Source organism: Taeniopygia guttata, chromosome 6 (assembly GCF_048771995.1).
Source record: "Taeniopygia guttata chromosome 6, bTaeGut7.mat, whole genome shotgun sequence".
Classification (NCBI taxonomy): Eukaryota; Metazoa; Chordata; class Aves; order Passeriformes; family Estrildidae; genus Taeniopygia; species Taeniopygia guttata.
In genome coordinates this window covers 20,908,600-20,934,791 of record NC_133031.1, presented here as the reverse complement: position 1 = coordinate 20,934,791, position 26,192 = coordinate 20,908,600, and the positions used below count along the sequence as shown (strand labels likewise).

General features: G+C 40.5%; 1 protein-coding gene across 1 annotated transcript in view; it reads right to left on the bottom strand.

Moving 5' to 3' along the window:
* The window catches only part of TBC1D12 (TBC1 domain family member 12), a 40,757-nt gene extending 18,941 nt beyond the window's left edge, over positions 1-21,816 (bottom strand). Inside the window, 3 exon segments of the mRNA XM_030276088.4 lie at positions 5,175-5,298; positions 20,755-21,677; positions 21,679-21,816. Of these exon segments, the coding sequence (XP_030131948.2) occupies positions 5,175-5,298; positions 20,755-21,677; positions 21,679-21,801 (1,170 nt within the window). The 5' untranslated portion in view covers positions 21,802-21,816.
* Positions 21,817-26,192: the final 4,376 nt, after the last annotated feature.

The window sequence follows — 26,192 nt, the reverse complement described above, 5'->3', positions numbered from 1 at the left end:
GCTTCAATACTCTTTGAAGTTGCTCTTAAAGACTTCATTTTTTAAAAAAAAGCAATCAGAAGAATTCACATCAGCAGATTCAATACTTCCATGTTATTTTCAAAACACTGATCCCATCCTCCCTGGTAAGGTGCTCCCCTGAAGATGCATTTGTGCCACCAACATAGCACTGACATTGTAAGAAGTTCTCCTTAACAAATTTCCCTTGTCAAAGCAACTTGGAATGTCCTGGCAGTAGGAGCTGAACTGTATTTTATGGCCTTTATGCAAAACAAAAGAAAACATCTGTCACTCTGAGGTCCTACAGTTTCACTACCATTTTACTGACAAGATAATCAGGGAAGAAATCTAAAACACTGAGGAATGTCTATGGTTTAGCTCTAGAATAGATATTTTACTGACTACACATGTGATAATTGAATTATGTGGGACATTTCTCAACTGAATCTGAACTGCTACAGCATCTACAAAGACAACCATCCCAGACTTCTCACTGCTTCTGGTAGGGCAAATAGTTATTCAGGTGTTACAGGTTCCTTGCAAGACCAAATAACCCCATTTATTATCTGTCCTTGTTTCAAGGCAGTTTGTTACCAATGTATTTCTGCTCTGTATCTGGCAAACAGGCAAAAAGGCAAACACGCCTTTCTTTCTTCTCCAATAGTAGTGCAAGGTGAGCCAACGTGACCTCTAAATAACAATCTTCTTAAAACCTACCCCTGTAAAACAGCATTCAACAACTTCTCTGAGATAGTCAGTCCTTCGGTTTGTTTACACACACACACATCTTAAAAGCATTATGATCTTTGTGCACTTTTAAACTCTAACAACCAAGATGGAAGAGTTAATATTACGAGCCAAAATGTTTGAGTCATATGAAAACTGATTCAAACCACATCTGTTCCTCTGAAGAGAAGCCTCTGAAAACCCTTGTCCCTGGGAGACTACAGGAATTCTGGCAAATCAATGACTGCAATTTCTCCGTTAGATCTCGGACTGGAGATAACAACAATTGGAAATACAGTCAAGGGAAGACACTTACGTTTTTTCAGCCCTCAGGTATTTCTTTTTTGTAAATATTTCAGAGCCACCCCAACATATTTTCAGAGGTTAGATGTACAACAGTGACCCAGTCGAAGCTAGGACTTAATGGACTGTCAAAGATTAAGACCTTCAATTTTGTACACAAGGTGACAGCTATTCAAAAGATGAGTTCACTTCTGAACAAGCAGTCATTGCTAAAATCACTGCAAGCTTTTAATGGTGTGGCAGATTTAAGTAAAAGAGAAGCTCTTTCTTTTCCACTTCATTTAAGGCTGCCACTGAGAGAAGCATTATTAAACCTGCTGATAAAGCACATTTGGTGTACTTTTTGCTTTTTTTATATTTTTCTATGTGTAATTGCATATTTTGAATTTACTTTAATTTAGGCATATTAGGGAAAACACACCATACTGCTTTAAACACATCAATAAAAAGTATGCAAGCCTGCTTTAATAAAATAAGCTAAACTTAATGACTTGATATTCAGAAAACTTTTTATCATACATTAAAAGCTCTTTTCTTTAACTGTATGCACAAAAAGTGAAATTGTGATTGCATTTTTAAACAGAACTTGGACTTCAGTCAATACATTCCAAAATCTTATATATATCAGCCACAAGTCTGTTTCTGCTTTAAATGCTTCTGCATTAAAGTATTTCAACAGTCTAATTTAAAGCAGATTTCTGTACAGACTAAAAAGAATTTACCAAACTGATCATTAATGACAACATGCTTCTTATAAAAGCTAGTTTTATTAGCTGCAGTTCATGAAAAAAGGCACACTTCCTAAAACCATCAAATGCATTTGACATTTGCAGTCCTGGGGAGTTGTTTTCCCTTTTCAAAAAAACAGTGAAGGAAAGAAGCCCAGAGGAAGGAGATGTCCAGCAAAAGAGTTGGCCTCAATCACATCCTGCTTGGGCAGCGCTAAATCCAAGGAGAGATGAGCGTGCCAGCAGCTGCGAGTGGGGAGATGCAGCTGCCAAGAACTTTCAACCTCTGACCCACTTTGAGGGAGCGCATCTCGCCCGAGGCGGCGCAGCTGCACGGATGGTGCAGGCAAACCCTGCAGGCTGCTGTATCACAAAAACATTCATCATCTTCTCCATGGGCTAAGAGGCTTGCAAAGAAATTACTTACAATTATGTTCATTAGGCAGTCTCTGAAGGCACAGCTGGCTGGCATCGTCATCTGAAATATGTCTGAAACAGTATCCCCAATTAAGTTTCCAGATTTTCCTGGAGGTTATTCAAGATATTACAAGCACTACCTGACTTCCCTGGAAGTCGTCATATAGCAGTGTCTAGTTGATAGACAGTGACTGGGAGCCACAAGCATTTATTTACATGTAATCAGCGATTTACTACATCATTCTTACCATAACAAAAAGAACAAAGGCAGTTTCCTTCAGCCAGGATGGAAAAGGGGCACATAACCCCTACCAGTCTTTTGGCTATACATCTACAACGATGTAATTTTTCTCAGTTTTACTAATAGGAAAGTACTTCATGCTTCATGATATTGCCATAAAACTTTCATGTAAGTATTATCCAAAAGACTTCGTCCTCTTATTCATTGCAAAGTTTTTCCAGTTGTGAGTTAATTTTTCTTGCAACAGGGCTTCTTATCATCTCATCCTTTAATGCAGGATGCTGACTGATTACTGAGTTTCCTTAATCAAGGGTTTATTTGCACCCTCACAAAACTGGCCACCGACATCAGTAAGGTGAAAGGACTGTGCCCAACCATGAAAACTAATGTTCAGGAATGGCAAGATTTGTGGCTAATAATAAACTACCATAAATTCCCTCACAGGCAGCTTTCCCACCTTCCTGTGGTCTTACACCCAATGGTCATTTTAAAAAGCTAGCTAACAAGAAGTAACCATGGTTCTGTCCACAGAGAGCTGAAAAAAATAGGGGGGAAATGTGGGTTTCTGTTTCAATCATATCTGATCCCTCCACTCCGATTTAGAAAGTCAAAGTGCAAGGTTAGAGATACATTCCATATAGGTTATGAAGTAACCTGACAGATACACAGAACTGTATGTAAACAAAACACATTAAGCTTTAATCATACTTCTGTCAACTTCTTGAAGGCTTTATATTCTTTTCCAGCCTAGTGAGGAATTAGTCTAGAGACTACAGTCAGCCATTTGAAGTAAAGATGATATTCCCCACTGATCTTCAATAACCAAGTGTGCCTACATTCATTCTAACCCATCACCAGCTTAGCAAATTCAAACATTTTTTGAGAAAAGAAACCATCAGCTTTTCTTCAAAGACATATGCACATGGAGCTATATAGTAAATTTTAAACATGTGTAAGACATTTCACATATGCTAATTATGGAGACAATGGAGTCATTTCTCAATTTAAGATCAAATTTCTTTAGGTATGTAGCTCTAGATAAAGACCATGCCTGCTTTAGCCAAATAGAAAACTAAACCTATTAGCAATTACCGGTACTTTACTCAAGATCACGTAAATCCAACAGTGACTCTAATCTGGAAAACATTACAGCACAACCCACATGACTAGGAGCAACTCAATCATGGTTACAGCTAATACGTTGCTGCATACATTTGCTTTTCTGACACTTTAGAGGAATTAAAAAATAGGAACACTACCATTTAAAACAAACACAATCACTGAGGGGAAAACAGAATAAAACAGAATGTTTCTTCAGATCATCATCTTCAAGGAAGTTGCCCAGGAAATTTGTGGCTGCCCCATCCCTGAAAGTGTTCAAAGTCAGGTTGGACAGGGCATTGAGCAAACTAGTCTATTGGAGGTGTCTGCCTATAGCAGGGAGAGTAGGACTCCCTTCCAAACCAAACCACTCTATTATAACATGTTCTCCAGAATAAATATCTTCATTACTAGAAAACAGCAAGCAGATGACAGGTAACACTGTGCAGATTCTCCATTTCTCAAGATGTAAGAGACATCTGGATTGTACCACAGTATTTTCACAGCACAAGGCCAACAGCATGCACCTGCGAGCAAACCAAGAATGCTTGCCCTCTCCCACTCAGAGGAAAACCACTTAAATAAGAAAAGTGTATTTGAAAACATAGAGAAAACATTCAGTTTACTTCACAGTACAAACCACAGAATAATTTGGGTTGGAAGGGATCTTTAAAGGTCACATAGCTTCAACCCATTGTCACAAGTCACATTGCATTAAAGTCCTTCAAAAAGATCCTCTCATTTTTGACTTTGGTTGCTCCCAAAAGGCCCTCTTTGCCACAAAGTCCCTTCTAGGAGATAACTGAACACTGCCTCATTGACAGCCATTTATACCTGCCAAACACATCAGCTTATTCAAAATTTAAGAAAGGAGACAGAGAAAGCAGCCCTCAAGAGATTCAAGTTACTGTTCTAACACACACCAGGGACATTCATATTTCTTATGTCAACCAATCTTTCAGCTTCAGGTTTGCCCGCTGACATTACGTTAATGATACATTAGCAATTGCGCCCCTTTGAAGACTGATATTTTAGTATTATTTTATCAGAAGTATTATTTTATCGAAGACAGATTCCACAGGAACAATTATATGGAAGTGCAACCTTGTGACAGAGGAAGGAAATCAGAGATATCTTTGTGAAGAATTCCAGTAGCTCAAACTCAAGTTTAACTTACAGTATTATTTTGCAACAAAATATCTTGAGTGAGATTAAAACTTTAATTTAAAGAAGATGACATGTTTCAGAATTCTAAGCAATTTGTCACAGGTCACCTACCCAGGGAGTCTTCCAGACAAGGATGGCAATGGAAAAATGAGTCAGATTGCAGCATACCATGTTAAATAAGACAAAAATTTATACGGGAAATTAATGCAAGTTCTAATGCCTTGACAAAAACAGCTTAAATGCTTTTTGAACATATACCACCTTTTTGTAAGTACTTTTAATAAGTACTGAGATGTACAGAAGAATGTACAAAATAATCATAAAACTCAAACTCCTTAGTAACTACGATTACTTAAACAAAGCCCCAAAAGAATGTTCTCAGAGCACCCTGTGGTCATGTAACACCAATGTAGATATAACAGCAGAGAAATGCAGTACCTGTGTGTTATTTTTGCAATTTTCATACCTTGAGTTGTGTGATGTTTACTCACCTGCTGAATAATTTTGGAATCTTTTGGAAGGTTTTCCCTGGGTGGGACTTTTCCAAACAACTTCCAACCAGGAGCGCTTTGGACAGCAGGTTTGAGTTCCTTTGTCCTTTTAGTGAAGAAGTTTCTGAAAAGAGAGGAAGGATTTTGTTTTGTTTGTTATAAGCATATAAACAAATTATATTGTGTCTACTTACATTTCTTCAATTTCTCCACCAGTTTACCACTTGGGTGAACTGTAGAGATTTACTGCTCAGCAAATGCATAGTGCATTCTACTTTCAAATAATTAATTTGGAGTGGAGCATTTTCCATTACAGGTGCTTTGATGCTAATATTTGTACTTAACACTCAACTTTACCTCTAAACTACTTTATGCAATATCACAGCTTTTTAAATAATAGCAGGCACTTTCTTATATATAAACAGCACACAGCAGACTCTCAAACTTTTATTTGGGGTTTGCTTTAAATGTTTCTTCCTGACTTATTTGGAGACTGAAATGACAACAGCTGAAAAACACCCTGTAACTTAAGAGGTTTGTTTTTTTTTTTTAAATGGTGAATTATTACTTCTACCAATCTTCACACCTTCAACTTTCATAGAAGGGACTAGAAAACCAGGCAAGAATCACACAGCTTCAGTTTAGCAGACAGCCTTTATCAGTGCCTAAGGCAATTACATTCAAAGAGGCAGATGACTGCACTCCTCTTACTTCTTAGAAAGCCAACCATCACAAGACCGTGTTAGTGACCACTTGTCAGATACTCAGCTATACTATTTGACTCCAATCACAAGTTCCCACAGAGCATGTCATGTACAAGTGCTTTAAAAATGGAAAAAATGTATTTATTCTGAATACTGGAAAGTTACTTTCCAGAAACTCTTAACACAAAGGGATTAAAAGCTCAATAGTCTTTAAGGTTATTTCTCAGGAAGCTTACCAGCTGACCTCAGAAAACAGAATATGGGAGTACTTTTGGTGGAAGATGTTTTTGTACTGTTAACTAGCTAACTTCACACTCTTCTTCTGCAAAGAGATCCCCAGATTAATTATTCACTTAAGGTATTTGCTGTATTTTAAAATACAATTCCTTTTCAAATTGGAAGCAGAGATGTTTGTGCACAGCAAACAGTCCCTTAGCTTTGCCCAGGTAAAAGTAGTATGCTTCACAACCACAATCTGTCTGAAAAGTGCTCAGGGCTCTTAAATTCCAGTGCTGTCAGGGTTTCTGGCCAGGCAGCAAAGTTTTACAATTAGGAACGATTAATGTTTGTAAGATCTTGTATGGTCTTCATACACAAGCTATCTTTTTTGTTCCCAGAATGTTTTTTGTTATTTGGGAAACAAGCAAATTCCTGTCAAAAATCCCTTCAGTGCAACTTTGTGTGAATGAATCCTCAGACTGTGAACTTTTGTGTAGCTGAGGATCCAGCCACCAGCAAACAGCAAGCTAGAGAGATGGAGAAGAAGGTGCTGATAGAGCATGGAAGCCTCCCAAAAACTGATAAGCTCAAGACTGGTGGTCCCGTGGGATCCAGGAAAAAAATCAAGAAACTCAGATCACCAAGACTTTCATCACTCCATTTGAGGCCACTGCCACACACTACCATCATCAACAGCTTGTAAAAAAAAAATTGCTGAAAGACTTCATTCAAGAAAACAGCAGTTTCTATAGGTGGGCAGGGAGTACAGGATTACATACACACACCTGATTGATGAGAATACTATGAGAGATTTTTGCAGAATGCCCAGATAGAATCTGTTGGTGCCCCAGTACACTGTGCCACTTCTGTGGAGGTCTCCCAGATGTTGTTCCAACCCAGTTAGTGTGAAAACATGTTTGGGAATAACTGATTGCATGGTTTGAATAGTTGGTTGCCATTAATGGAATTGAGTCGTTGCTACTAATAATAGTTTAATTAATACAAATTCTTTTAGCAAGCATTGGTTGTGATCCACACATCCCACAATTCTATCCCCATCAGAGAAATTTGTAATATCTTCGTCCATCCCTGCAGAATCCAAGGTAGCACTCAGAAGCTCCAAGACAGGAAAGGAGGAACAGTGAAAAAGACTAGCCATGGTACCCATGCCTTTGAAAAAAAACATCCTCAGTCAATCCCAGGACTGCACACTACTAGTGAAATGAACAGAACCACTCAGTAAGACAAAAAAAAAAAAAAAAAAAAAAAAAAAAGTGTGCTTACATAAATAACAAAGGCTCATTTCATAAGGACGCTTTTCACAGTGCTTTACATTGTCTTCAGAAGGGAAGGAGGAGCATTCAAAGAATAAACAACAAAACAAGACAAAAGTTTTCTAAAGACAACATGTCACTCTGCACTACCCCACAGCCCTGCCCTTAAATCTGCAACAGCTGTATTAGAACTTCATTAGAGAAGACCTTTACCCCAAAAGCAGGTATGCAGGAAGGGACATTCTGTAGTATCTTTCTTGACTTCATGGGTAGTAATAACCATCCAGTCTCTGTCCATACTATGGAATACCACCAGTTACTTGGCAGTTGAACTCCACTGCCTCTAGCATATGTAGAAGGTGAAAGATGCATTTAATATTGATGGCAATCTGTCACTGTATCAAAGCTGGTTCATTATTAACCAGGTGGATGGTAGATTATTAAAAGGAAAAAAATGTGTAAACATACAGAATTTTTAAATTAATATTTTGATACAAAATATTTAGGTGTGCTCATGGCTTTTATAAGATTTAATTTGTCCGTTTTTTTTAAACAAATAAAACATTTAAAAAAAACCTCCCTTAACGTAGCCTGGAAGGAAAGAAGTTTTACCGAGCACATCGTCAATGAAGTCTGTTTCTTGAGAAGGCTGAAAGGTGGTAAAACTTTGTATCATGTCAGAATAAACTGCACACAAAGCAATTAATGAGAGATTACAAAATAAGTTTGCTGAAGATGGAAGGACACTTCTTAATACATTGTTTTGGCAACTAACAGTATCACATCTGAGGTGCTCTTGACAGCAGTAAAGCCTTACAAAAGCCTTGCTAAGGAACAGCATCTGTGAATGCTTAAAAGTTGCATTCACTGAACTGCAGGAAGTGTACTAGATTTGATGTGCTTCTTACTGCTCAGAATATTCATGAGTCTCACTGATCCTGGGAAGAGTCAGCTATTGAAATGGCTGAAAAGTCAATAGCATTTTGGTACAGAATCTCAAAATCCATTTGAAAACCTCAAAATTCCTTAAAAAAGAGTTACACTCTAGAACTGAACAATTCTTTCTGATGCAAGGACCCATGGGATAGAAGTATTAAATCAGTTCATTGATTTAAGCTCTGGTTTACAAAAGCCCAGGGAAAAGCTGCAAGGGGTTTTTTTCCCCTGCTTCTTTTATATAACACATATTAACACCCTCAAATGACACTCTAAAATGTTTCAGTAGGTGCCTTGAAGATCTCGAAAGCTAAATGAAATGCCACAGAACGAGAGGTTATTGGCACAGACCAAGACATCAACTGCTAACATGGTTTGGGTTACATTAAACAATAACCTGTGCCCTGTGATCACACAACTGCAACAGCTGTAATGACAGCTATGACTGCTGGTTTTTCCCCGTTAACAGTGTTGCTTCAACTATTCCTGCCTGTGCTCAGAATGGTCTGTGCAAGTTTCACCATACTGGTGGTACACCAATTCAAAAATGTTAACCATTTCTACAGGTGACATTAACAATATGTTCTACTAATGAAATTACTTGTTTCCATTCCACTTTTGCTTTTAAAATCACTTGTTTGTTACTATTTATTAGTGTAGTCTAAATGCAATTAGAATTAAGTCTCAGAAGGGGATAGGTAGAACTTGATACTTTAGTGATTTTTTTAAATTTACTTTGAGGTTTTGAGTTCCCCCCAAAAAAAATCTCAACACAAAAAAAAACTTCTTTCCAGTTTCCAGGTAGCTATAGGTAGAGAGGACGACAGATTTCCAAGATTTAGAGGAAGTTGCTGGAAAATATGAGACAATTACTTCAACCTTGGTCTTAAATTTTATCCAAAACCAGACTGCACTGTATTTGCACAACAGCCACTCAAATAAAGCTGAAGTGCTTTTATCAGCAGCAGATAGGAAAGGCTCCAGGGTAGATCCATCTCCAGCAGTCTGCCTCTAGGTATAACTGAGTCACCTCTCCACAAGAACATGAGTCTGACAAGAATCATTTGTTTGACCAAAAATGTCAAACTAACCTTGTTTCAAGCTACACATATTTTTTTCTACAGCATTACTGATATGCATGAGGAAATTATGCTTCCTTACATTTCACTTTAATATAAAAGTTAATTTAATTTGAAATGGTGCATTACATTAGACAAAAGAAAATCAATCAAAACAAAACACAAACACCCCTAAAAAAAGACCACAAACAAAAAACCAGAAAAAAACCAAAACCAAAACCACTAAACTATGGGCATCCTTGGGAAACGTAGTGTGGCACCAGAAAAACATTTTCTTTCCAAATAAAATATTCAGATATTAGGATAATTTTACCAATATATTAACGCTGTGTTTATATCTCAATGCTGAAAGGTAAACTACTATTCTGTGATTTCTCATCCTTAGAAGATAAACATTTTGAGCAGGCTCCAAGTTATCCATTCATTTACAAATAAAATAGCTCCAAAAAGAGATCTCCAGTTATACTAGCATAGTAAAAGTTACTTTTTTTAGATAAAAAAGCTAACTGTCAAAATATTTTTCTGACTTTTACTTTACACACAACAATCTGGTTTACTGTCATTTTCCATCATCAATAATTTCTTCTCATTGCATCCATCTTTCAAGAGCTTTGATAACAGGGAAGTTGTTATGCCAAGAAAACAAGATTTGAAAGCCACGAGGGTTGACAGAGGAAGTGAAGGCTGATTAGATTTTCCTTTTGATTAAGCACCTAGTACCTGTTAGTAAACACTGCATAAGACAACTGCATCATTTTAAATCCAAAGAAGCAACACACTAACAGGAAGGAATCAGCATCCCATCAAGAACATCCTCACTCTATCATATATAGCTTTTCCTCACAGAATCACAATTACAAAGGCTTAGACAGGAAATCCAGTACATAAGTAATGCTACAAATGAACACCAAGTTGGACAAAAAAACCCAGTACATTTTCTCTGTGTTTTTAATATAGTTACAAAAATGCAGTTAAAAGCCCTGAAGTTAAATTTTTCTGAAATAACATTAAAAATCTACTGATGCCAATGAAATCTCAGAGCATGTAAAAGGAATTAAGTAACAAAATTCATTAAAAACTGTGTTTGTATTACAAAACTGATTTTGCATCTCCACAAAGAACAGAGTTCTGCTTGTACATGCTATCTGCTCTTGCTCCACCCCATGCTAATTTTTTAATAAGCTTCATAAGCATACAAAATGGGTGTATGTTTGAAACTTGTTGAAAATTGAATTAGCTGAAAGGCAAGCTGATAAGGAAATTACTTATTTACCCAACAATCTTTACCCAGAGAGTTGTATCAGTAAAGAGTCAGAAGAGGCATGTTCCAGGAATTGCTACAGATACATTTTTACAGCTAGAAAACACTAAAATTAGTCCTTTTTACTTAAAACCATACTTTTAGAACAAATTCTGGAGACTTCTATAAGCCTGCAATTCCATATTCTATATGGAATATTCCATAGCCAAATACATAACAAGAACTATTACATTCATATTGGCATCTCTATACCAGGCATAACAAAAGCTGCTTAAGAACACAACAGAATTCTTCTCCATACTTGAGTCTTGGCCATGCTGTTATACTCTCATGTGAAATAATTTGGAAATAACAACAGACAAAAAAAACCCCATTGCTTTATTAAGAAGAATTAGCCCCTCTGCTTTACAAGACTTCTCAATAATTTACATGCAGAAACAAAGGTAACTCAACTCTAAGCATAAATAATGAATCATTGAAAGGAAATAAAACCTTTTTGGTTAGCCACTTACAAAGCCTGCAGAGCAACAGGCATTCTACATTTTTAATTTCAGTAGCTTCAAGTGTCAGCCCATTTTGATCCAACACATTTGTGATTGCTCTCAGCATGAGTTTCAAAGTTGTGCCCTATACTGGAAGAGATTTGACCCAACCAATTTTACAGTTTACATTTTCCACCATTTTCCAAGCAGCTGCTAGATACAAGACTCTCTTTTAATTTTATTACCCCAACTACAGATCTGTTATAGGTTTCTAGTTTTAGCACCTTCTAGATGTAAAGATCTCCTTTTTCTCTCTGCACCAAGATAACCCAAAGAATATTGCAAATGACCCCCTCCAAAGGAGCTTCAATGTTTGCAATACTATAAACCTGCAGTCTTAAATGCTACACAAGCAAGCTTTTGGCCTCTCTTGCTTCCCCACCCCTCCAACAAAAACAAATAAAATAAGGAAATGAAAAATCCTACCCAGAACAACAACCATCCTCAGCAAGATCATGCTTGTAGTATTTTTTTTTAATTAAATATGATGTCTCCATTTATATTCGTGGTCAACTAAAGCCTTGGCTACAATTAGGTATGCCTGAAATTTAATGAACTGTCAAGGACTAGCTGCTAAGGATTTTGAGAAGCTGGGAAGGAGGTGGCTTCTTGGAGAGGGCAAAGATTGACAGGACAATCATGGAACTGCACTGATGAGACTAAATTAGATCAACTCTCTTATCAAGCTCCTAGTGGATACCAGTCCCACAGTGGCTTTACAAACTGGCAGACGTTTTACTACAGGTATACAAATACTTGGGAAGTTTTGAGAGTTGAAAGAGTTTAGCAGTATTAAAGAATACTTTGTACAGAACACTCACTGATAAACTGTATTTTACCAGACTACACTCTACTCCTAACAAAGAGCTGTTCCACAGATCAGCTTTACAAGCAGTTCAAGTATTCAAAAACATACATAAACAAGCAGACACATAAGCAAGGTAACTGATGGGGTTAAATTTCAGAATGGTTTAATACAAATAAAGGAAGAGAATCAGCCTTTACTTTTCAGAGTGAAGTAGCAAAACAGAGCTATATGCCAGACTGGGCTATCATTTTCATATTTGATCAGGCAGTTATAAAGCTATTTTGACACTATGGTCAATCTTCTCTAATAATGATCAAAGGTCACTTACCCACAGCATTTAAAACAAAGTCTCAGACCACAGCTGCGAGAAGTGGAGAATTTTTACCAGCTGACTACAGATATTCTGTGTATCTGTATTTTCTGGTATTTTTTTGTACAGCCAGGAACATTACTCCATCAAAGTCACAGCTACTTAATGAGCAACATACTCCAAGCAAAACAGTCCTAGAGGAACAAGATCCCTTCCTTCCACAAACCCACATAATGGGGAAGCCTATTTCTCCTCCTTGCACAGTAATGTCCTACAATCTCTTCTGCTGTATCTGCTCCAAGACTCAATACTTTGCAAGTCAGTCCAACTCACTAGTCCCACAGAAAACCATCGACATTTTTTCACTCTCCAGCTTAATGAGCTACAACAGCTCACAGAGGATCATAAATACCAGAAGCAGGGATGAAACATTTCCTTTGTTTCCTGACAATAACAAATTCTTCAGTCAGCTCACCAAGATTTCTCACAAAGTACAACTCAATTAAACAAAGAACCTGAAATTGTTCTAGATGTGACTCACTTTTAGTTAAGGCAAAACTCACCAGCTTTATCAGGGTAATCACTATACCTATAGTTCAAATGTTTCTATACAATGTATGCTATCAAAACAAAGGTGATAAAGATTTCCAGCCTTTGACATGGCCTACAAGTCTGTGAACTCAAAGTTCAAACACAGGGCAGAGTTTTATTTTGAAGATTGTCCCAGGGGTGATTGCAACTCTGACCAGCCTGGTTAAGCCTCAGTTAATATTTTTCCTTTCTGGTGCCTGACAGAGTGCCTGTCAACTACTCAACTGCACAATGTAGCACCACAACCAAGGTATTACTGCAGCACTTTTGCAGTCATTCAGTGCACTGGGTTTCAGCTGCAACTAACAATTCACAATATATATTGTGTCATTGCCTCAGTGATCAATTACAGAAATATTACAAAACACAATAATTAACTTTTGCTCTATTAGCAGATATAAGAAGGCAGGGGACTGATTTAATTCAGTTTTGCCTGATAACTTTTCTAAAAATGAGGAAGAAATTTTCCTATCTACCACTCCACTACTTACAGAATTTGAGGAACAGCAAGCAATTTGCAAAATACAGTTTACAACAAGAAAAAGCTAGAATAATAGAATAATTTAGGTTGGAAAAGACCTCTAAGATAATTGAGTCCAACAATTAACCCACTGTCCCCAATTAACTGTTAGGATCACCACTAAACCATGTCCCCAGGTGTCACACCTACATGACTTTTAAACACCTCCAGGTATGGTGACTCAACCACTTCTTTGGGCAGCCTGTTCCAATGCTTGACTAGCCTTTCAGTGATGATCCTTCTCCCAGTATCCAACCTATCCTTTTCCCAATATCCAACCTAAACTTCCCTTGCCACAACTTGAGGCTGTTTCCTCTCATCCTATTACTTGATATCTGATCATGATCAAAAGACACTCTTTCACTTACCCAAGAGCACATTAAATAAAAATTCCCAATGTAACAATGGAAACTGAACATAGCTTCTTCTTAATAAAGGAGTACCTTGGAGAAGGGAGAAAAATTGTAGGAAAGTACTCCTCTAGGCTACAGCTATTCTTTTCAGTCAGGCCATAAGAAAGCAGGAAAGGAATTCAGAAGAACACCAGTCTGAGTGTTTGGCTCTCTGAAGTTCTGAAAGAATAAACTCATCTATGACCATGAAAACTAGTTTTCTACTAACTAAAGTCGTAAGTTCACCCATACAACACTCACACTCTTCTTCAGACTGTTACTCCAGTATTGAGCCAGAAGCAAAATGCTCCGAAGGTAGCTTGCACAGCTGACTGGTTTCTGAAAATACAGAGGCAAATTAATCAGTCTCTTCTGCAGGCTCTCCTTGTGTTCAGACTTCATTCAAAAATCTGTAGGATTTTTATGCTGAAGCTCTCTCAGACTCTGAGATGTTTGACTGAACCTTGGAAACGGGCTGCAGTACTAGAGAGATGTAGCAAAAAACGTGCTTCACTTCCTTAGAAAGCAATAATAAAAAGATGAACACACAAAGTTTAAAGCAATGCCGACCACCCAGATCAACAAACCTAGTCCCTTCCCAGCTGAACAACAAACAAGATCAATTATGATAAAAAAGGACAGACTTTATATTGTAAGCATCTTAGTAGTTCCAAGAAATTGAAGAGGAGTAACAATTTTTGCATCCACCTGAATGAAATGTGACAAAAAAATCCTTAAATGCCTTTTTTATTCTTAAGCAATCAGGACAAAATAACCTAATGAATAACTGAACAGCCAAGAGAGCAAAAACATAAAACTATCCTTTTCTTAGAGGCCAGCTGCGATTTAAGTGATCTCCTTTGGTTGTTATTTCCCATGTAAAAAATTCTTCTTTTAGTCATCGCCTATTCAGAAGAGAGGTCCCATTCACTTTGTCACAGTACTCTCAATATACTCTGTAAGAAACCCTGTGACCCCAAATAACCAGAAGACAACGATGAATGAAAAGGCCTTCCACAAAATGAAGGGGAGGGGGAGAAGATGCTTTCAGATTAAGTTTAAATGCCTCTGTAGAACACTCCTTAACAAAACAAGCTATGATTCCAACAGTTTGCTGCACACAAAACAGCAATTTAAGCTGTTTGGCTTCAAAAAAACCCACACAGACCTCCCCAAAAAAATCTACAGCATCAGTTTAATGAGAACTTATTTCATGAAAGCTCCTACTAGGATTACAAAACTCCTAGTGCAAATATATGTACCAATGTAGAATATAACTGTCCATTACACTGTTGTCCAAGGAGAGTAGAAAGACTGCTAATAATACTTTAGCATTATAGATTGATGAAGACTACACATCTAAGGCTTTAGAATTGACATATATTCTGTCAGCTTTTTTCCTTGAGGGGGTAGCTGGGGAAAGACTTGCTGCAGATAGAAGCTGGAGCAACGTGGCCTTCTGAAAACTATCCAGAGTTAAATCAACATAACATTCTTCTGCTTGAGCTCCTGAAATTTAAATTTGATTTGCTAGTCAACAGACATTCCAATCAAATTGATTCTATGGGTGCATAGCATTTTATCTACGGTGAAACATTCATTGAAAGTCAGAAACTGGTCAACATGTCAACACAACTTCACAGAATAAATCCTTCTTCACAAATGTCACGGAAAAATCCACAGAGGAGCTTCTCAACTTTATAATATTAATGCTATTTCCTATTTTTATCAAGTTACTTATGTCTCTAACTTAGGAAAAAAGAGTACTGTTTGAAGTTGCCCACAGATTAGAGTCCAAGTACTCTTGCTTACTTTCTCCAGTCAACTTTAATTCAAAGCAATTATGTGTATCCATTTCCTCACTTAAGTTACAAAATTATTTACAGAAAGCAAAAGCAACTGCACCCAGAAACAGAAGGGGGAAGGGTGCCCTCATGATTTCTGGGGGAAGCTTTTATGTATTCCCTTAACTCTTCTCTCTAACTATATTTCCAATATATTGATGGTATAGCTGTACATTTTTCATTTGGTTTGTTTTAATCTGGGCAATGTAAAAACAACATCAAAATCAAAAATAAAACACCAAAGTGTTTTCTTGATCAGTAAGATCTGACCAAGATATAGGCTTAGACAATAGTGGAATAGAAATTAAGCACTGTCAAGTGACCCCATCAATCTGTTTTCTTATCTTTATATGTACGGAAGGTTTAGAAGACCTGTCACAACTAGGACAGCTCATTCCCACATGATTCATTTTTTATCAAAAGTCCACTAAACATATTTCTTCTCCATAGGTGCACAGTACCTCCCCTGAAGTTTCTTGACGATTTATGTATGCAGAGCTTTTCTCCAAGAGAAATGTTGAATCTGGTACTAAACCTTCTCAAGACCCATCTAAGTAGATGCCCAGGTAGTGCAAAAAGCTGCAAGTGTTGCTTAGTAATAAATTGAAATATAAACTACAAAGCTAGAGACACTACTGTGTACGGAATAACAATACTCAGTGAACATTCCTGCAACCCTCCAGTCTCTGCCAAGGACATCTGTAAAGGCAAGAAGATTAGCAGCTTTTGAAGAACGACCTACCCACGGAACCACAAGGCTGTTTTTACAATGAGGGAGACAAAGATGTGAGCTTCAGTGATTTCTTAGTGCTTTGTGCCTACAAATACTGACTTCTTTTGACTTTCCATCTCCTCAAGTGGATATTTTTCAAAACTTCTGGACAACACAATCACTCTGAGCAATGAAGGAAGTAAGTATGAGACTAAAGACAGTTTCCATAAGAATATGTGTGCCAACTAGCCATACATGCTTATAACCCCTTACATCTATTTCTCACAGCACACTCCAAAGGCCTACAAGAAGTAGCAGTTATGAATTAATCTCACTGGAATCTTGAGTGAATACTGGAACACAAGTACTTGGGAAAATGGTGCTCTACTACAAAAAAAGCAAATATCACTGTTGTCAACAGTAAACTTTGAATCCAGGAATAAGAAACTTTGCCAACTACTAGATACCTAAATTTGTCTAGCAAACACACAATTCAGAAAGGTACAATATCTACGCAAGCTGAAAAGATGCCTAGCACCTATCTATAGACCTATGAAGTAGAATACATCTTTAGAAGAGGTTCAGAATTGAGTCTTTATCTCAGCCCTTGATTACTTGCTGCTGCTTGAGCTTTTTGTTTTACTGTTTTGCTCTGTCCCCCAGAGCCGCACATTTAGAATATACTGTAGTCAAGGTAATAATCATGGCTTTAATTCAACTGTCCATGCAATGTTCCTGCTCACTGAACCATTCTGCACCCAACAGCGATCCAAAAACCCAAGAACAGAGCATTGCCCTTGTAAGCTGCTATGTAAGACCACAAACCATAAGAACAATGCATATATATTACTGCATGAATCATGACAAAGCAGTGACAGGTGACTTCCAAGAAGCCATTTGTTGCTCTGACCCAAACAGTAGCACAGTGGACCCAAGTGACCATAGCCAAGCAATTTTCCTTGCCTTTACACTGTTCCACATACCGATCTACTTGTGGCATCCCACTTCACATCTGAAGAGAAACAAGATGTAGAGCAAAACCAATTATTTTTCTGTTAGAAGTTGTTAGTACTGATTTGACAGGCATAATGATTCGGCACAAACACAACTTAAGATCCCAGGGCCATATATCGTACCTAATACTTACCTGAAAACAAGATTCTAATTACCAATGCAAACTTTCCAAGGATCTTAAAGTAATTATTAATGACAATCTCAAGGGCACAGCCACTCTCCCTGTCACAGAGTTTGGATAAGATGCATCTGATGACAGCTGCTTGCTTTTTCCCCCACCTCACCTCATCAGTGTTATCTCTGGCTCAGTGAATGAAGACAGACAATTAACATGGATTATTTCAAAGAACTATGAAGCAGGTCAGTCTGGTAAACGAAGAGCTGGGAACAAGCTGGAACAGCTGGAAACAGCAGCCTACTAACCCAGATCTGTCTGATCAAACTGTTCAGTCACAGCAATTTCAGCAATAAAGCTGAAAGCAGAAGTACTTCCTGTGCCTTCTCTTTTTTAAGTATCTGCAAGAATTCTCCAGCTTTTAGAATAATTTCCATATAATTATGGCTATTAGAAAAACACAATGGGGAATACAAAATTTTAGACAGTTTGCAAACTCAACAAAGAGCATTACAAGAACAAAACATCCTACATAAGATACTCCAGGTTGCTGGGTTACCTGTGTAGCACATCCAGTACCTTTTGTTTTTTATTTTACACTGTGGGAGCACCTACCCACTCTGACAAAACACAAATGAGTTGCTCTCTCTCAGGTACACAGACACTCAGTACAACTCAAATTCTGGGCAGCAGTATCATTTATGAGCCTGTGCACATTTGAAAATACAAGCAACCTTCTCCTGAGAACTTCACAAGGAAGTAGAGTTGCTACAAATATTCAAACACAGGACCATTTTTATATAATTTCAGTTCTCATTACTGACATCCACTTTTTAAGAACTACAGGATAACCCACTTACATTGGCAACTGTCAGCTATGAATTAATCTGGACAGTTTAAAATAAAAGTGGGAAGTCTAAGCTTTTGAAATATCAGTTCAGAAGACAAGAACTAACTACTGAAAAAGTTATGAAAGCTTTATTACCACTTTTCATAATGGATATTACCCACTCTAGTATTTATTTATCTGGAGACAAATCTATCAAGCAAGACAAGTTTGAATTTGTTTTTAAAGAAAATCATGGAAGTTTTCATTAGTCAATCTCATTTTGGTTGATGAGATTGAATCAGCTGTAACTAAGGCTCCTTTATAAATGTATAGGCAGAACTGAAGGTAGCCAGCATTGCTCACCAGGCCAAATGCAGCAGAGACACAGCCAGCTGGGCCAGTCAGGCACTGTGACAGGATTTCCTGAGAGCCACTCTTCCACTGAGATATCTTGTACTATAGCTTTTGTCAGGATAGAAGCAATTAAACTTTTTCATCTATTAACCAAGCCTTTTCTAACACCAGCAAATATCAATGTATATTGACAACTTCTACTGCATGCCAAGTTCAAACTTTTCTGTTGTCCTGGTTTTATCTGGGATAGAGCTAACTTCTTCCCAGTAGTTGGTACCAAGCTCTGTTTTGGATTCGGTACTGGAACAATATTGATAACACATTGATGTTTTGTTTGCTGCTACGCTGTGCTTATCCTAAGTCAAGGACTTGGTGTCTCATGCTCTGCCAGTGAGGAAGTACAAAAAAAGCTGAGAGGGAGTATAGTTGGGACAGGTGATCCGAACTGGCCAAAAGGATTCTACACTACAAAAACCTACTGCCCAGAACATAAACTGGGAGAGTTACCTTGAGGGGGATGATCAGTGTGTGGGGAAAGGGTCTGGCATTAATCAATGGCTGATGAGCAATTGTGTTGTGCATCACTTGGGTTTTTCTTTATATTATCATTATTACTATTACTATTATAATTACATTTTACTTTGTTTAAATTACCACATTTTTCTTGTATTGACCTGTAAGTTTTACTTTTGATTCTTCTCTCCATTTCACTGGGGCCAGGGGTATAGGGTGTGGAAAACAAGAAGCTGTGAACTGCTGTCACATGCAGATAAGCCACAGCATCTATGACGAAAATGCTCCAGAATTTCAATCAATTATTGATTTGGGACAAAAAGCAACAATACTAATGTTACTGGTCAATGTGTTCAAGTAGTGAGGCAAAAGGAAGGTAATATCACAGAATATTCTGATCTGGAAGGGACCCACAAGGATCACCGAGTCCAACTCTAAGTGAATGGCCCAGAAAGGGACTGAATTCACAACCTTGGCCTTATTAGCACCATTCTCCAGCCCACTGAGCTACTGTCATACAATATACTGCAGTGCACATGACATGAGAAAAAAAAAAAAAGCATGGGAGGGAAGAACACTTATACAGAATAGAAGGAATAGCAGGACATCACTCAGTCCATCCCTGAAAAAAAGTGAGTGCACCAAACTTATTCTTCAACTGCTACTATCCTTACCCTCAAGAATCCATCTCCCCCTTTCCTGAGAGTAGGCAGAGAGGTCATTTCTCAGTTTGGGATCCCACTCTGAGATCAGACCTCTCCCATCTCAATTTTTCAGTTAATAGATTAATCTTATTCTGTCATCTTAAAACACTTAAAGACCTACTGTCCTATCCGAGTGACTTGAACAACAACTATAACCCCTCAGTTTGGGAGACTTAGAACTGCTGGAAACTAAATTACTCACTTCAAGCATAATAAATGCAATATAGAGCATGCTATAAATTATTATAGCCCAGCTGCACCTTCTGTGTAGTATGCTAAAGAGTGAGTAATGCGACAGAGATCCTAGGCGACAAAGTTGGATGTCCCACAGCTTCCAGTTCTGTGCTAGAAACTCAACAGAAGTCAATTCAACCACAAAGCAGAGACCTTGAAGTTTTCAACACCACACTTAGAACTAAGTAAACTCTATCTACACCATCAACAAGTAGCAGATGCTTTATAACACCTGGCAATTTCCACGACGATTTGAAAAGGAGTTTCCAACACCATCAACTTTCAGTTAGTCTCCAAGCGGTTTAATGAGCACCGCTGTGATCGTTCAGGCAGCGATATGCCCTGGTACAGGAAGCAAATTCCAGTTTGAAGTCCATGTAGCTCGTAGTAGTAAAAGGGCCTTTATCATCCTACAGTCACGTCCGAAGCCTCTATCCTGCCCTAAAAGTATGCTTGCCCGCGGAAGAGCCCGTGAGGGTCGGAACCGCTCTTCGTTAACCCGCAGTAAGACCCTGCTGCCCGAGACCCGCTCCTGCACAGCAGCCCACGGCCTGACCCGGGCCGGCAGACCCGCATCCCCCTCGCCCCGGCTGCAACGCTGGCTACCCCGCACCGTCCCTTTTACCTGGTGAAGAACTCGGCGAAGGTGCTGCCGGCGCCGGCGATGCCCACCCGGTGCCGGGCCCTCTCCGCGGGCTCCTGCGGCGGCGGGGCCGGCTCGGTGGGCGCGGTCCCTCCGTGGGGCAGGTGCTCCGGGGCGCTGCGGCGGCGGCTCACCTCGTACGTGTTGCGGGAGTTCAGGTTCACGTCCGTGAAGCCGAGGGGCGCCGGGGTCAGGGCAGCGGGCTCTGCCCGGGCCCGGCAGGTCCGGCTGCCGGCGTCGCCCCCCGGGCTGCGGGGCGGCGAGGGGCTCTCGGCCACCGCCCCCCCGCGCCGCTCCGCCTCGCTCCGCAGCCGGCAGCTCCTCAGCGGCTCTTCCAAGGCGGTTCCCGAGGGGACGCCTCCCGCCGGGCAAGGGAGGAAGCCCCCGTTCTGCAGTTTCGCTTCCTCCTCCTCCGGCCCCGGCTCATCCCGTCTGGCCCGAGGGGGCGGCGGCGGCGGCTCCTGCGGCGGCAGCAGGAAGCCGACGTCCCCGTTGGTCATCCTCCCGCAGGGGCCCACAGCGCAGGCGGCTCCGTTCGCGGGCTTCTCCGGGCAGCGCTTCCCACTCGCCGCCGCGGCGGGGCCGAGCGCCGCCAGGTACCGCTGCAGCAGCCGCTCCTGTCCCGGCCCGCCGCTCCGCCGGCTCGAGCCCCGGCTCCCATCCCGCTCCCCGTCCTCCTCCTCCTCCGCCGCCTCCTCCTCCGCCGCCGCCTCCTGCCGGCCCGCGGGAAGCACGGCTGCGCCGCCCGGAGCTCCGGCATCGTCCGGCCCCACCATTTGCCGCCGCGGAGCCCCGGGGCGCGGCGGGGGCCGGTGCGCGCGCCTTCCTCCGCACCGGCGGCGCCGCGAGCGCTGGCAGCCGGCGCCGCTCCGCGCGTCGGGCAGCGGCCTCGGCGGGGGGCGGGCGGGCCCGGCACACGCAGGCGCGCGGCGCCGGCGGCGGCCCTTCCCCCCGGAAAGTCACCATAGAGGGGCCGGGCAGGAAGCACCCGCCCGCTCGCCGTCCCGGCAGGGCCGCACCCGGAACCATAGAGATGCCACCCAGACGGGCCCTGCCCCGCCGGCGGCCGCGCCCCGCCCCGGTACCGTATTCCACCTAGAGGCGCGCAGCACGTACCGCATTCCGCCGATGCGCCGCGGCTGTAAAGCCCAGCCCAGCAGCCTCCTCCCTCTGTCGCTGCCCCAGAGCCGCCCGGGCTGGCACCGAGCGAGCTGTCCCCGCTCGCCGGCAGCCGGGCACACGCCCTGCACACACGCGGCTCTGCGGCGGAGCGCCCGGCGAGCCCCGGCGCTGCTGGCCCCGCGGGGCGGAGCTGTGGGCACGAGCGACGGGCGGCGTCGGGTTTCGCAGGAGTCAGGATCTACCTGAGCTCTGGGGGAAACGGGACAGGGAGAAAAGGGAAATGAGAGCGGCACTTCGAAATCCTGGGGTGAATCCTCTCCTGAGCAAGGGATGGGATGTCAGATGTCAACTCCTCAGCTTAACGCTGGGGAGGCGGATGGAGGACATTTACAGGTCCCATCAGCTCCGTTTCCCACCACATTTCTCAGAGAAAAACCAAGTTATTACAGTCTCTTCGGCCCGGCAGGAGTGCAAAGCCACAAATCGCACGCAAAAGAAGAGGCAAAGGGCTTCAAGTCCCCGGAAAAGCAGTAACAGCACTCCTCATCCTAGACAAACACAAAAACAACACCCCAACCCAACAGATTACTCATGTATTCCAGCAATAAATACTCACAGTTCGTAGCAAGGGAAGTGCCACTGTCCCAGAAATCCTTGGCCAAAGAAGTTCTCCATTTAATAACCCCACCTTCTAAGGTGTTCCAGCGTGGTGGGGGGCCTTGCTTTTAAAGGCAGGCAAGGGGAGCATGCCCAGAGGGAGGTGTGACCCTCACGGGGAAGGAACAGCCTCTCTTTAATTTTCTTCTTTTTTTTTTTTTTTCCCTTAAAAATTGTGAGCATTTTGGAAAGAAAGGTTTAAACTGGCATTCTTCACCTAAATAAAAAGTTGATGCATTGCATTGTGTTGTGACTTCTTGTTAGCACTTTGCTATATAAAAACTGGGCTTTCCTTAAGTTAAAAAAAATAGTGATTTTTTTTTTCTTATCATGTTGTAACTGTAGTTTTGAGATCAGATGTGCAGCACTGGTGTTATACATGCAAGAAGGAAGTCTGATCTCACCCCTTTTGACTTGAGTAAGTGGCTAATAGTTGGGATCTCAAATCTGATTTGACTATCTTGATAGCAAGCATGCAGCCTCATCCAGCTACAGCTGTGCCAAATAAGGGACCATTGACCGCAGCTGCTTGCAAAAATGCCCAATAAATATTTCCAGAATTGCCTATCCTTTGAATATGCCAGCTGAGCTGCTTATGGGAACACTTTGTACACTACTTTGGTCAAAAGAAACCATTAACAAAGATGAACTAATTAAGCTTTTTTGTTAGCTAAAGTTTTCTAATTAAAGTTTTGCTGTAACTAAGATGGCAGGCTCTTTGTTATCCACTGTGATTCAAGTCATCTCAGACATGTGGAGATTGATCACTCTGCCTGCTGAGTGAACATACATCCTGGGTACTGCAGAGGCTCTCTTACTTTTACCAGTGAGAATTTCAGGTTTAAGGAAACACTCAGATCCAGAGAGTGTCTGTGTTCATCCTCAACAAAGTGTTCATTGTTTACCTGGGATGCTCTGTGGCAGTGTCACCCTCAAATACACTTCAGTGATTTCATTAATGCAGCAGCAGCAAAGCAGGACCAGATGTTAAACAAACTGCAAACTGGAGACTGGCCCTGAGGGTGTAATGCAGGGCTGGCTTGTGGTGCACAGATCTCAGTCAGTGCAGCAGGGATAGTTGGTAATTATGCCATGGGTTCTAAAGGATAGTACATTGTGTTGCTCAAAATAAGACCATTTGGTTCATTGGATTTGCATTGATTTCCACCTCCAGGACTGCTGTAGTTTAATCCCAGACAGCAACAGAGGCCCACACAGCCATTCACTCAATCTCCCCATGGGATGCAGGTGTGTAAAAATGAGGAAATCCATAGGTTGGGATAAAGACAGTTTAACAGGTAAAGTAAAAGCTGTGCACACGAGCAAAACAAAGCAGGGAATTAATTCAGCACTTCCCATTGTCAGGCAAGTGTTCAGCCAGTGCAGCTCAGTCTGATTAGAATGAGCAAGGATGAGCAGGTAGCCTGCAGAATGTTGTGAGCAATCCACAGGAAAGAAGTGGGACTAAATAGCTGATTATGGATGAGGAAACGGGAATTTATAATTTGTTCCCAAAGACAGAGAAACAACAGCAGTCTGTAAAAAAACCCAAACAACAAACTGTATAACTAATAAGCCCATGCCCATCACTAACTTCTTGTTATCAAAAGGACAACGTAACAAGGATTCAAGTATTAGTCTAACTCTTGTGCCAATTAATGCTGCTAACTGAAATACTCATTTCAGGTACACCATAACCAATATGTAGCTGATAGTTTATCAGAGCTATTTCATTACTTCTGTTATTAAAATATGGAATGGCTTCCTCAAATCAATGTATAGGAAGAGCTGTACCCTAGGGCTCCCAAAACCTCAGATGTTCTATTTGCAATATAGTTGTGATCTCTGGTAGTTCACTCCCAAGGCTTTCACTTCTTTGGAAATGCTGCTTTGGAAAGAACATCTTGCACCCCACTAATAGCAGTTTGCACTTTTAATACAAAGCCCTCTGGACAAGATCTCATCGCAGAGTGTAACTAACAATTAATTAAGTTGTTTGGCAGACTCCTGCACACTGAAAGCTTCTCCTTGGCACATTCCCAGTCCTGCTGCAGTCCTGGAATTAAATTACACTGCCTGTGGATCAAACATGCTGTATACCTGTATTAAGGCAGTTCAGTCTGTATTACTCTGATTGTGTATGTTTATGCTTGTGGTGGTTCAAGCAGTGCCAAAAATACCCTGAGCACTGCTATGGGCCAAAATGTAGTAGTCATTGCTCATTAGGCACCAGGAGCCTTTCCAGCTTATTGACAGTCACTGGAAGACTCTCCTTCCATGTAACCTCCATGTTTCCCACCACCAGACAGGGCTGATTAGATTATATACCTATATATAGACTTCTGTTTCCTTCTGGCTATCACCGTCAAAATACAGGAAAGCCAAAGACTGCAATGTATCCAAATGTTCCTGGTTTAAATGTCATTAAATCCATATGGACAGAGAGTTACCTAGAAATCACCCTTATTTAAAAACAGGTTAAAATATAAACAAACAGAAGTATTTATTACCACATCCCAAGCAGATTTGTAATCACACAAAGAAGAAGAAATTAATTAAAGAAATTTAAAATCCATTTCTATTATGCTCCAAGACTCTTCTTCTTTCCTTTTTCTATCCAGTTAACCAATTAGACACTTATTTACCTGATCCACAGTCTCTGTCCATGTCTGCCAGAAACCTCATTATGTGTTCACAGAGACTTTAAGTTTTCTCTTCCTTTTTGTACAAATTCACCCTTTGAGATGCACAAAAATGGGCAAAGAACAGATGCAGATGAAGCAGAAGAAAAGGAACAAGTGTCAACAGGCAACACAGGACCTCATGTTTCTCTGCCTGAGATTGTCACTTGCTCAGGCAGTAACTCTGTGTTATTAGGGGAGGCATATTTTTGGGATTAAGTGAAAAGGGAGGAGATCTGAGCCTATTTTTCCTATCCCTGAGAACAATTTGGCCAGTTGTTCTTCACCTCCACCTATCTCTTTTGGGTTTAGAGTGTTTATTGGACCAAGAACAATTATTCTCTTACATATTTCATCCACTAATTTTGAAACACATATATTCAGTCTCAACTGGTTTTGAAGGTTTAAAAAACTTTCTGGTTTTTAGGCAGGATAGCAGCATAATTCTTAGCCTACAGCAGTACCTATTTGTTGTGAGAGTTCATTCAACTGCAGGGATTTTACTTTGCACTTTCCCTACCAACATTATGTTCACATACAATGAGAGTGTTTGCTTTTCTAAAGTTAATGTGTTGTTGATAAACATTTGTTAGTTCTCCCCTATGGTGATTACAACAAATTCCTGTCTCGATCTTGTGCTCTTTGCTTACTGTGTAATTAATACAGATAAAATCACTTCTACGGCTGATAAAGCAAAAGCAGGAAGAAAAGTAATACATAGGAATTATTGTTTTTATGTTGTTTTCTTTTGCCAAGTCATATTTGATTTATATTCTGTAATAAAATTTTAAAATAATGTTGTAATACACATTGGGGGCTATGAGAACAGGAGTCTGTCTTCGCACTCTCTAAACACATCCTCTTCATAAGGTAAGTTCACATTAAATATTTAGGAATAATCTAGTTTATCTGATTTTAATTTGCCCTGAACCTACAGATGCTATGTATGAATATACAGCA